At 36.1% G+C, this 11,395-nt stretch overlaps 1 protein-coding gene across 13 annotated transcripts in view; it reads left to right on the top strand.

The window, feature by feature from the left end:
• Nucleotides 1–11,395, top strand: part of PMS1 (PMS1 homolog 1, mismatch repair system component) — a 141,385-nt gene that overhangs the window by 80,453 nt on the left and 49,537 nt on the right. For 10 of the 13 annotated variants that reach the window (XM_050751866.1, XM_050751861.1, XM_050751862.1 and 7 more), the window contains 2 exons: nucleotides 2,887–3,017; nucleotides 8,562–8,722. In XM_050751866.1, coding sequence (XP_050607823.1) covers nucleotides 2,887–3,017; nucleotides 8,562–8,722 — 292 coding nt within the window. Of the gene's footprint in view, nucleotides 1–2,886; nucleotides 3,018–8,561; nucleotides 8,723–11,395 lie in introns of those variants that run through there. The other 3 variants (XR_007718310.1, XM_050751871.1, XM_050751872.1) reach the window with 2 other exon arrangements.

Here is an 11,395-nt window from a genome sequence, read left to right as displayed (position 1 = left end):
AATAAAATAGAAGTATACGATGCATACCTTTATCAGTAATTATCCAAGACTTTGCCACATTTGCTTTACCTTTCTATACAGTATATAAACGTGCATTTTCTTTCCTTTGCCAAAGTAGTTTAGAACAATTCCCCTTCCTACATCTTTCAATATATCTCTCTCAAAAAATGGCTGTTTTCTAACCTAACCACAATACCTTTTTCATACCTTAAATAATAATAATTCCTTGTAATTGTTCCTCATTATCTCAAAATACCTTTTTTCCCAGGTTTTTAAAAAATTTATATTTAATTTGTATCTAAAGATCCATATACTGCATTTGGTTATCTTGTTTATATATCTTAAAAATCACTCTATTATTATAGATACTGAGTCATTTGTTCAGTGGAATGTTCTGTTGTCTGTATTTGCTTTCTTATGGTGTTCAGCTTCTCTCCCCCATGTTTAATTGGGGGTTAGCTCAGGAGGGCTAAGTAGATTTAGATTCTACTTTCTGATGAATCTACTTAATAGGTTGGCTATGTACTTCATATTTCATCACATCAAAAGGCACTATCATTAGGTTCAGCTAATGACAGCCTGTCTTTCACTGGAAAGTTCCCCATCAACCTTTCCATGTAATGGTGCCATTCATTGATGATTTTTGCCTGAAATAATTTTATATTGGTTGTAATATAGGGTATTTCCTTTTCCTAGTTTATATGATTAAATTACTTTCTTTAAAAATAAATAACCTTGGATGACAAAGCCTGGGAAGACAAAAAAAATTTAAAGATTAAAAAATAAGTAATGACTATTAACATTTCCCTTTTTTAATTTAATATTTCTTTTTCTGTCAGACACGGGTGAAACAGAATCATGACAAAAATAATAAAAACCTGAAGTTTAAAGAGATATAATTTGTTCCCTAGGACACATCATTAGATAACTCTGTTTCAGAACTTCCAAGAATAAAGCAGAAATCATTTATAAAATATGTTGAAACTCTTGTTAAAGACACTGCCATCATTGGAGGAGGAAAAAACAGGGACAGAACACAGAAAAACATCTGTTAAGTCTGTCTTTTTAAATAAGGAAACAGCAACCACATTAACCAAAATCCAGTATCTTTCATAGTATAGTCTTGAGATTGGTTTAGGAAACTGTCAGAGGAACAATTAGAAAATAGTGCCTTAGGCTACATTCAAACAGTTTAAACACCTGATGGTGCTTTTATCTTCCCTAAAAAAGAACTAGGCTACATCTGAATTTTTAGACTTGACAGCTTTTCTGAATGGCATTTGTAAACTTCATTTAAATTTCAAAAATATTTTTGTGCTTTTTCAAATTATAGGTTTTTAAAAATATTTTTCTATGTGATGTTCTGTTCTTCAAAAAACAAATACATTAAAAACTATTATTTTGGGACCATATTGGCCTGAAAAAAAATCTTTCTTAATTGAGCATAAACAGGAATAAAGATTAATTCAAAATAGTTTTTCTTCCTTCTTTTGGAATGTGGCATCCCCATCACAGTTAATGATGTAAGTTTTTCAAAACTGAGTCATGGACTAATTTATCCCACAATGCAACAATGTGGACAGGGTAATTGTAGGTTGGGCTTAGTTTTCTTGCCGGAGTTCTAATGCTATTTGTGTAACTTACCTCTGAATGGAATAATTTAGGTATCTATAAAGTATAAAGTAAGGGCTTAATAATGATAACCTTAATGATGGCTAATATTTATTGAACATTTACTATATGATAGGAACTTGACAAAGTTTTTTCATGATCTTCACATCAACTTTATGAGGTAGATAATATCATCCACATTTTATAGCTGAGGAAACTGAAATGTAATAGTTAAATAACTTACCTAGGCTCACATAGACAGTAAATAAGCTGTATGTCCAAGATTACAGTCTAGACAGTTTAACTGTGGAGTGTGCACCATTAATTGCTATACAGTATCATAATCATCACCATCACCACCATCCCTACTGTCTCTCAGATCGATTTTTAGGATATTGGTTAGATGAAGCAGAGTACATGTGATATATAGCCAAAGCTCTCTTCTCTATTATATCAGCTGTCACAGCCATTGGGGTCTTCAACCATTCAGAGCTGATAAGCAAAGACATCAGTGTACTGGAACACAGAACAGTGCCTTGCATACCTAGGACAGTATCTGCCACAGGGTGGGCACTCAAATATTCTTTGAAGGAGTGGCAAAATGGTAACTATTCATATCAACCCCAACAGACACCTTTTTGCAATGACTAACACATCCCGACCAAGCCTAAAACCAGTATGTGCGGTTGATTTGTACCCTAGATAACCTTTGGCTTCCTCAAATTTTTACACCACTCAGAATCATTTCATATACCACCTTTGGGAAACATGCCAGACCTGCAGTAGACTGAAGGAAGCTCTCCCAAACTCTATATTGATTAATTTATTAGTTCCTAGAAGAAAGAGATACATGTTTATCTTTTTGTTACAGAAGAAACTTTGAATAGCAATTGAAAATTTGGCAAGGATGGACCACCTAACTTGACAGTGTATTATTGTGTTTGTTTTGAAGGAATAAAATGAAATTATTTATAAAGTTTTCATTTGTGTTATATTTAGAGAGAGCCATTTTTAGATTTTCACATTCAATTTGTAACATTTCTAGAAGACAGACTGTCTTCTTTCTGTTCCTCCTTTCTGTATACTGTGTGCAGTAGGTATTTTATAAAATATTAACAGAAATGTAAAACAGTAGTTTCTCATAGAGTTACTTATACCTTTATATTTTGGTTAATGATGATAACACTTGTCAAAGGGCCCTAGGATTAACTTTTTCCCATAAACCCTCTTATTTTGTGTTTTTAATAAGTTAAAGGGCCATAATTTCTTTTTCAGTCTTTTTAATGGATCTCATTATTTAGACGTTTTATGTAAAATGACAGCAGATGACCAAAGATACAGTGGATCAACTTACCTGTCTGATCCTCGTCTTACAGCGAATGGTTTCAAGATAAAATTGATACCAGGTATGATAGTGTGTTTTATTATTTTCTGGTGTGGAAAAATTAGTCTTGTTCCAAGAGTTACATTTGGGTTTCATGATTTACAGATACGGTGGTATATTTTTGTCTCACCAGTGTCAGCTATGTTAAAACATTTATTTCAACACATCACCTCTGCCTGAAACAAGCCAGTGTGGCATCTCTTTCAGTCCAGTGCTTTGCATTTGCATTTTCATAACTAATCAGATAGTTTTATTGTAATTTTTGTCATCCTTTGACAAAATAGTCAAACTGCCTGCTTTGTTTAAATTATTAAAATACTCCTTTAGATAATGAAACAGAAACATGTAGGGCATTGGAATTGCCTAACAAAAATGGACATCTTTGCTTTTTAAAAAGCATTTGCTTGTTTTGCCAGTTAAGACGTGCAACATCAGCAGTTGTGCTATCTGGAGAATGGATGATTCAGTTCCATGGCTTTGCTAAAAGACTGATAACCCTCTTTGCTCAGTATGGAAATTCATTGGGTGGATTTAAAAAAAAAAAAAAAAAAGAAAATCCATCTGGCTAGAGGCTTTAGTTTTCCTGGCTGGCACTTTCTCTGTTCTTTTATAGTTTCCATACCCAACTGCCTTCTGCCTTACCTTCTGTTAATTTTTCTTCATCTGGTATCAAAGGGGTACAGTGGAACCATGAGGAAGGACTCCACCGTCTCCCTTCCTGCCTCCAAACTTGTCACACTCAAAGTATAGAAAAACAGAATTCACCCAAAACAGCATTTGAAGATTTTTAAAGGAATGCTTTACTGAGATATGAAAATAAGTAAAAACAATGTACAAAAGCATGGAGCTGGGTATATACAGAAAATACTTTGGTGTCCCAAACATAAACTAATTTTACTTGATTTTTGTGATTTTTAAGGATACCTAACCTAAGCTTCTTACCTCCTACCTCAATTCTATTAGTCCAAATCCCAGCACTGCCATTTAAAAAGAATGTGTTTTGGGGAAAGTGACCTGGCCTAACTGTGTCTTCATTGATAACAACTAATAATTATAATGTAAAAAGGATAACTGTCCTTTCTTACCTCCCACTCAATTCCAAGAGCATGTTTTTTTTTGTTTGTTTGTTTGTTTGTTTTTGAGCTACCCAGTAAGTTTATATCAGATGGAAAAATTGAGGCACAGAAGTTAAGTTTGCTCAAGGGGACACAGTTATTGGTAAAACCAGAATTTGAACCTAGGCAATCTGCCTTTAAAGCCTAGCTCTTAACTCATTTATCATATTGCCTTCCTGTCAAAATTTAGATATTTACTCCATGAAGTATTTGTGAGCATTATCCAAGGTAACAAATCAGTGAGCATGGTACATGGCAATGGGAGATGCTCACGTATTCTCTTTTCTTACCATCCTTCAGCCCGCTTTCGCAGGCTTGCAGTCATCTCTTTTAGTCTTCCTAGAAATATTTCTTCCTCAGGGTCCCTGGCATCTTAAAATTTATGTGAAGTGAATTTACTTGAAGCAAGGGATGGGTGGGGGTGTATGTGTTTTATTCTCAACTTAATGTTTTTCTAATTAACTATGTGGTGTTGGTGGCAGGTACCGGTTTTTTTCATGAAAGATATTAAACAGGCCGGGCACGGCGGCTCATGCCTGTAATCCTAGCACTTTGGGAGGCCGAGGCGGGTGGATCACTGAGGTCAGGGGTTCAAGACCAGCCTGGCCAACATGGCGAAACCCTATCTCTACTACAAAATACAAAAATTAGTCGGGCATGATGGCGGGTGCCTATGATCCCAGCTACTTGGGAGGCTGAGGTGGGAGAATCTCTTGAACCGAGGAGGCAGAGGTTCCAGTGAGCCAAGATCGCGCCACTGCACTCCCCACTGCGCAGCAGAGTGAGACTCCATCTAAAAAAAAAAAAAAGAAAGATGTTAAACAGCAAGTTGTTGTTGTTTTAAGGATAACTGTCCTTTCTTACCTCCCACTCAATTCCAAGAGCATGTTTTTTTTTTTTTTTGAGTTACCTAGTAAATTTGTATCTGACAGATGCTTTCAGCTCTTAGCTTGTAGGTAGTATTTTTAAAATCTAATTGAATGCCTAATACTTTTCATAGCATCAGAGATGCATAAATGATTAAGTCACCTGCAAACTGACTTGATTTGATCGGAATTAACTTTACTTAGATTATCATAAGCATTATTTCCCTTGTCAATATCAGAACAAGTTAAAGATATTTATGTTTTCTTTCATTTCTTTGTTTTTTCATTTTTTTAAATTAGATTGTATTTTCTTAACAGTTCTGTCTTGTCAGAGTATTGTTGCATTTTACTAACTTTGAATCAACAGTTTGCCTGTAGTCACAGTACATCTTTGGATAAGGATAAAAGCATTTGAAAGAGAAAGAATACATCTGGCTTTGAGAGACAAGATTCTCAATGTGACTCTAAGTACTTTGCATGCTAATGGGAATAGCTTTCTGTCCTGCATCAATAAGAATTCCATATTTTAGGAAGTGAAAACTTGTCAAAGCACTTACTCATTTGATGTATTTTCCCTGAAAATTGGTAAGCATTTCACAGTATTTTATGGAAACTTTTCAAGGGTTATTGTTACATAGTTCCAATGTCTCTAACTTTTCCATGTCTTAATTTTACAAACCCAGAAGTTAAAATATTGCTCAATTTCCTTATTTGTTGCCAAGTACCTTTTACCCATTTCCACTAGGAATTCTGTGAAATGTGTATAATTTTCCAGGGCAAATGTAATTAGTATTAGACTTTTCATTCTAATCATACTGTAAAAGATTTAAAACTACCAATAGTGAAAAAAATCACTTAGACTGATATTTTTGGCAATTTTCATATCTATATAAATAGTTAAAAGAGATGTGAACTAGAATATTCTGCTACTACTTTTTGCCTACCACACACAGTTTTGAGTTCCATTTACATTTCCCCTGTTGCCCAAACTCATTTCATTTCCACTGTTAGTCTGTGTTTCTATAAAGGAATACCTGAGACTGTGTAAGACTCAGGTAGACCTGAGACTAAAAGAAATGACCACAAACCTTCTTTATAAAGAAGTTTATTTGGCTCATAGTTCTGCAAGCTGTACATGAAGCATAGTGCTAGCATCTGCTTTCTTTTTACATATAAGTTCCAAGTTTAAGTCATTTCTTTGCTCCCATATCTGATGATAGCCATGCCATTTCTTGAACGATTTGCTGCTTAGAAACTTCTTTGCTAGATAGCGAAATGAAAAAGTGATGACCTGGGTTATCACTCTTAAATTCAAACTTCCACAGATCCTAAGGGCAAAGGTGTCCAATCTTTTGGCTTCCTTGGGACACACTGGAAGAACTGTCTTGGGCCATACATAAAATACACTAACACTAACAATAGCTCTTGAGCTTTAAAAAAAAAAATTGCAAAAATCTCTCCATGTTTTAAGAAAATTTACAGATTTGTGTTGGGCCGCATTCAAAGCTGTTCTGGGCCACATATGGCCCACAGACCACAGGTTAGACAAGCTTGCCTTAGGGCATGGACACAGTGCAGCCAGAATCCTTGCGGGGACATAAAAAGGGTGACCTTTACTCCAGTTTCCAATAAATTCCTCAATATCATCTGAGACTGTGTCAGCCTTTTACTGTCCATATTTCTATCAGCATTTTAGTCACAACCATTTAACCAGTTTCTAAGAACTTCCAAACTTTCCCTCATGTTCCTGTCATCTTCTGAGCTTTCAAACTCTTCCAACCTCTGCTCTTACCCAGCTCCAAAACCACTTCTACATCTTCAGTTATCTATAGCAGTGCCCCACTCCTCAGTACTAATTTTCTGTGTTAGTTCATTTATGTTGCTATAAACGAATACCTGAGACTAGGTAATGTATAAAGAAATGAGGTTTATTTGGCTCATGGTTCTGCAAGCTGTACATGAAGCATAGTGCTAGCATCTACTTCTGGTAAGGGTCTCAGGAAGCTTACAATCATGGCAGAAGGCAACAAGGAGCCAGCATGTCACATGGCAAAAGAGGGAGCAAGAGAGAGATGCCAGGCTCTTTTAAACAACCAACTCTTGTGTGAACTACCACAGAGACCTCACTTATTACCATGGGGATGGCACCAAGCCATGATGGATCTGCCCCATGACCCTCCCACTAGGCCCACCTTTAATAGTAGAGGTCACATTTTGACATGAGATTTGGAGGGGACACACATCTAAACCATAGCATCTCACTTCATTGATCTCTGTATCTCATCCCTTAATGCTTGATAATATAATATTATATATTATTCTCTGGGAAAAATGTTTAGGATACGTCTCTATAGTCTACCAGCACTGCATCTGCCAACCAGGTCAAGGATCTAGTCTGTAATTGGGAACAGGTAAGGGATTGGATTATTGAAGTCTCAGGATCTGAAACTTCAAGTTATATCACATCTCTTTTTTAAAATTAATCCATTGATAGCTACTACTTATCCGAGATTGCACTGTCTCTTTTCTTTTAATTCCAGGTAGCATTATGTGAACTTCATGAAAGAACACTGTTATACAGATACAGCCAAAGAAGACAAGTCTCTGCCATTTTCCAAAAACATGCATTCTAAAGCCAAATCTGATGCCTTGAAATATGTGCTGTCATGGATTATGTACCCAGTTATACGTCCAATCCTGTAGCTAGTTTTTAGTTTTATTTTATTTTTTGAGATGGATTCTCACTCTGTCACCCAGGCTGGAGTGCAGTGGCACGATCTCAGCTGACTACAACCTCTGCCTCCCAGGATCAAGTGATCCTCCCATCTCAGCTTCCCTAGTAGCTGGGACCACAGGCACGTACCACCACACCCATCTAATTTTTTTTTGTATTTTTGGTAGAGACGGGGTCTTACCATGTTGGCCAGGCTGGTCTCAAACTCCTAATGTCGTGACGTGCCTGCCTCGGCCTCCCAAAGTGCTAGGATTGCAGGTGTGAGCCACTGTGCCCAGCCATTTAGTTTTATTTTAATTACTAGGAGTAATTTAAGTAACATTTAACATGTCAGTTTTATTTGTCCTATTAAAATATTTTGAACAAACAGTATTTTCTTCTAATTAATAATATCTCCATAAATTACTATGTGACTGTTTTTATAATTTGTAACTTAAAATCACAGAAATAATTCAGGCATTTAGATATTAAAATGGTAGGGTAGAATTTGAAGAGCAGCAGTTGTTAAAACACTTAAACCAGTTTTATTTTCATAAATATCATGGGACTCCGTTTTCTCTCCAAAGCAAGAAATGATCTAAACAAATGTAAGGAACAGAACAGCAATAACTGGGATTAAATTAAATTATATAAAGCACATGTGGTGTCAATGAGCACTTATGACTTAATGTGAGATCCTATGGGAAATTACTGTTTGTTCTCCAACTAAGGAACAAAACTTTGTCTGACTATATTAAATTCTAATGAGGGTTCACTAAATGTTTTAGCAGCAATTTTTGTTTTTAATGGACATGTTCTGGAATATAAACTTAACTATGTGTGTGTGTGTGTGTGTGTGTGTTTTCTTTCAGGAGTTTCAATTACTGAAAATTACTTGGAAATAGAAGGAATGGCTAATTGTCTCCCATTCTATGGAGTAGCAGATTTAAAAGAAATTCTTAATGCTATATTAAACAAAAATGCAAAGGAAGTTTATGAATGTAGACCTCGCAAAGTGATAAGTTATTTAGAGGTATGCATTATTTTATATATATGTTAGTGTATACAGGGGTCCCAAATCCTAGGCCAAGCCAGTTAGGAACCAGGCCACCCAGCAGGAGGTGAGCAGCCTGCCAGCGGGCATCACCACCTGAGCTCCACCTTCTGTCAGATCAGTGGCAGCATTAGATTCTCATGGAAGCACAAACCCTATTGTGAACTGTGCATGCGAGGGATCTAGGTTGTGCACTTCTTGTGGAACAATTTCCTGAAACCATCCCCACCTGCCAACTGTGGAAAAACTGTCTTCCACGAAACCGGTCCCTGGTGCCAAAAAGCTTGGGTACTGCTGCTGATTCTATATACAGAGGTATTATAGATTGGCCAGACTTTAAGATACTTATTTCTTAAAATAGTAAATTATTTCCAAATAGTAGAATATTTTCTGTAAATTTTATTATGTAATTGCAAGGAAAACACTATTATAAAAAAGGACACTCCATTAAAAGTTTCACATCATAGACTGACTGTGATAAACTCTATCATGGATTCTTACCATAACATTTTCTTGGGTACGTATTGAGGAAAGACCTTATAAATGAGATATTCTGCAGTGAAGTTCTGTTTTAAAAAACATTTCATAAATAATCCTCTTAGAAGGGATTTAAAATAATTCTACCTTTATATCACATACTTGTCTAAAAAGTATAATAATATAATTCTAAGTCCTGATCTTATCAAGAGCAGTAGAAGGGAAGGGTAAGTGAAAGATATGAATCTTTGAATAAGTGGAAATTTTCATTTTTGTGACAGTATTCACCACAAAAGAGAAATGTAACAGTGGGTTAAAAAAAATAAAAGGATTAAGGAAGGTTATAAACATTAAAATGTCCAAGTATAAGATAGTAGAAGGAAAACAATAGTGTTTCCGTCTATATATCTTGTTCTAGATATCCCACAAGATTGGCTAGTATTATTTTTAAAAAAACCTGAACTCTAATGAAGTTTTTCTCCCTTTTTAAAAGTGAGCCATTTTTGTTTACAGTTGGTAGTGTGCCTGCTGTATTCTGAAGGTCAGACTTCCTTAACAGGAAAGTCTGCTTGTTACTCCTTCTGAAGAACATATTCAGTAATGTTCTGTGAATCCTTTAGGAGCTTTGTTATGTGGAAAGTCCCAGCGTATTGTGCAGGTAGCTTAACATTGATAGTTTCTAGAGACTTCAAGGGAATATTTTCTTGTGAAAGAGTTAGTATGAACTTAAAGGTTGAGGGAGTTGTGGGTCGGAAGAACAATGTGGGGAGAAATAAGATTTCAGAAATAACAGAAAAAAAGTAATTGGGACTGGTTTTAAATATTTTTTTGCTAATAGTTTACCTTTCAGTATGTTAAGGTAACAGTGGTATAAGTGTTAAGAAAAATGGCCTAGAAAAAAAAGGAGAGAACTTAAACCACAAGGATGCTTCTATTTAAGGTCAATAAGATGAATCAGAGAAGAAGATAGGAAAGTGAAAGAAGAACCAAGAGAGGCGTGGATGTAAAAGTCAAGGAAGGAAGGAATTTTAATCTTAAGTAGTATCACATTCTGTATAGGGTAATAATTGCTAGAAGATATATCAGATATGGCTGCTAGATGACAGTAGTAACCTTGAAGAGAATCGTGATGGCAAAGTACAATTGCCCTTCTGTATACTCAATGGATTGGTTCCAGTACCGCCTGTGGATACTAAAATCCAAGCATGCTTAACTCCCGCAGTCAGCCCTCCAGAACCCACATATATGAAAAGTTGGCCCTCCGTATATATGGATTTCGCATCCCATGATACTGTATTTTCTATCACAGTTGGGGTTGGAAAAAAATCCATGTATAAGTGGACCCCGACACAGTTAAAAACCAGTGTTGTTCAAGGGTCTGCTGTAGCAGGAATAGATGACATTTGCCAGTGGTTAAAGAGTGTAGTACTGGAAAAGTAGGCAGCAAGTCATATTAGTGAATAGTGAAAGGAAGGAAAGAGTATGTTCAGCATGTTTGTGTTGAATTGGTGGAAGACTGACAATAAAAGATTGCAGAGGAGGCCAGGTGCACTGGCTCATGCCTGTAATCCCAGCACTTTGGGAGGCTGAGGTGGGTGAATCACCTGAAGTCAGGAGTTTGAGACTAGCCTGGCCAACATGGTGAAACCCCATCTCTACCAAAAATACAAAAATTAGCCAGGCGTGGTGGTGCGCACGTGTAATCCCAGCTACTCAGGAGGCTGAGTGAGGCAGGAGAATTGCTTGAAACTGGGAAGTGGAAGTTGCAGTGAGCTGAGGATACACGCTGCACTCCAGCCTGGGCAACAGAGCAAGACTCTGTCTCCAAAAAAAAAAAAAAAATTTGCAGAGGAAATGTTCCCAAAAAGGCAAGAGAGAAGATAAGATATGAATATAAGGTTTAGAAAGAAGAAGCTGTCTGAATCAAGAGCAGAAAATGGAAAAGGGGAAAAATGAAAATAATTTTTATGTAAACTTTTAAAAACTTTTTTCTTAATCATTAGAACCTATGAAATTTTAGGTGAACTTGAGAGAAGTCATGTTGATATATGTGGCGAAAGAGTAGAAGTTACCTGCTGAGAGTGGAGGGGTTGTGGGAAGGCGTTGGTAATTTTAGTACAGTAACAAAGATCTGAAAATAAGAGCTGTAGGTACTATAAGAGAAGGTTAAATAAA

This window comes from Macaca thibetana, chromosome 12 (assembly GCF_024542745.1).
Source record: "Macaca thibetana thibetana isolate TM-01 chromosome 12, ASM2454274v1, whole genome shotgun sequence".
Taxonomy (NCBI): domain Eukaryota; kingdom Metazoa; phylum Chordata; class Mammalia; order Primates; family Cercopithecidae; genus Macaca; species Macaca thibetana.
This window is presented reverse-complemented; position numbering and strand designations above follow the sequence as displayed.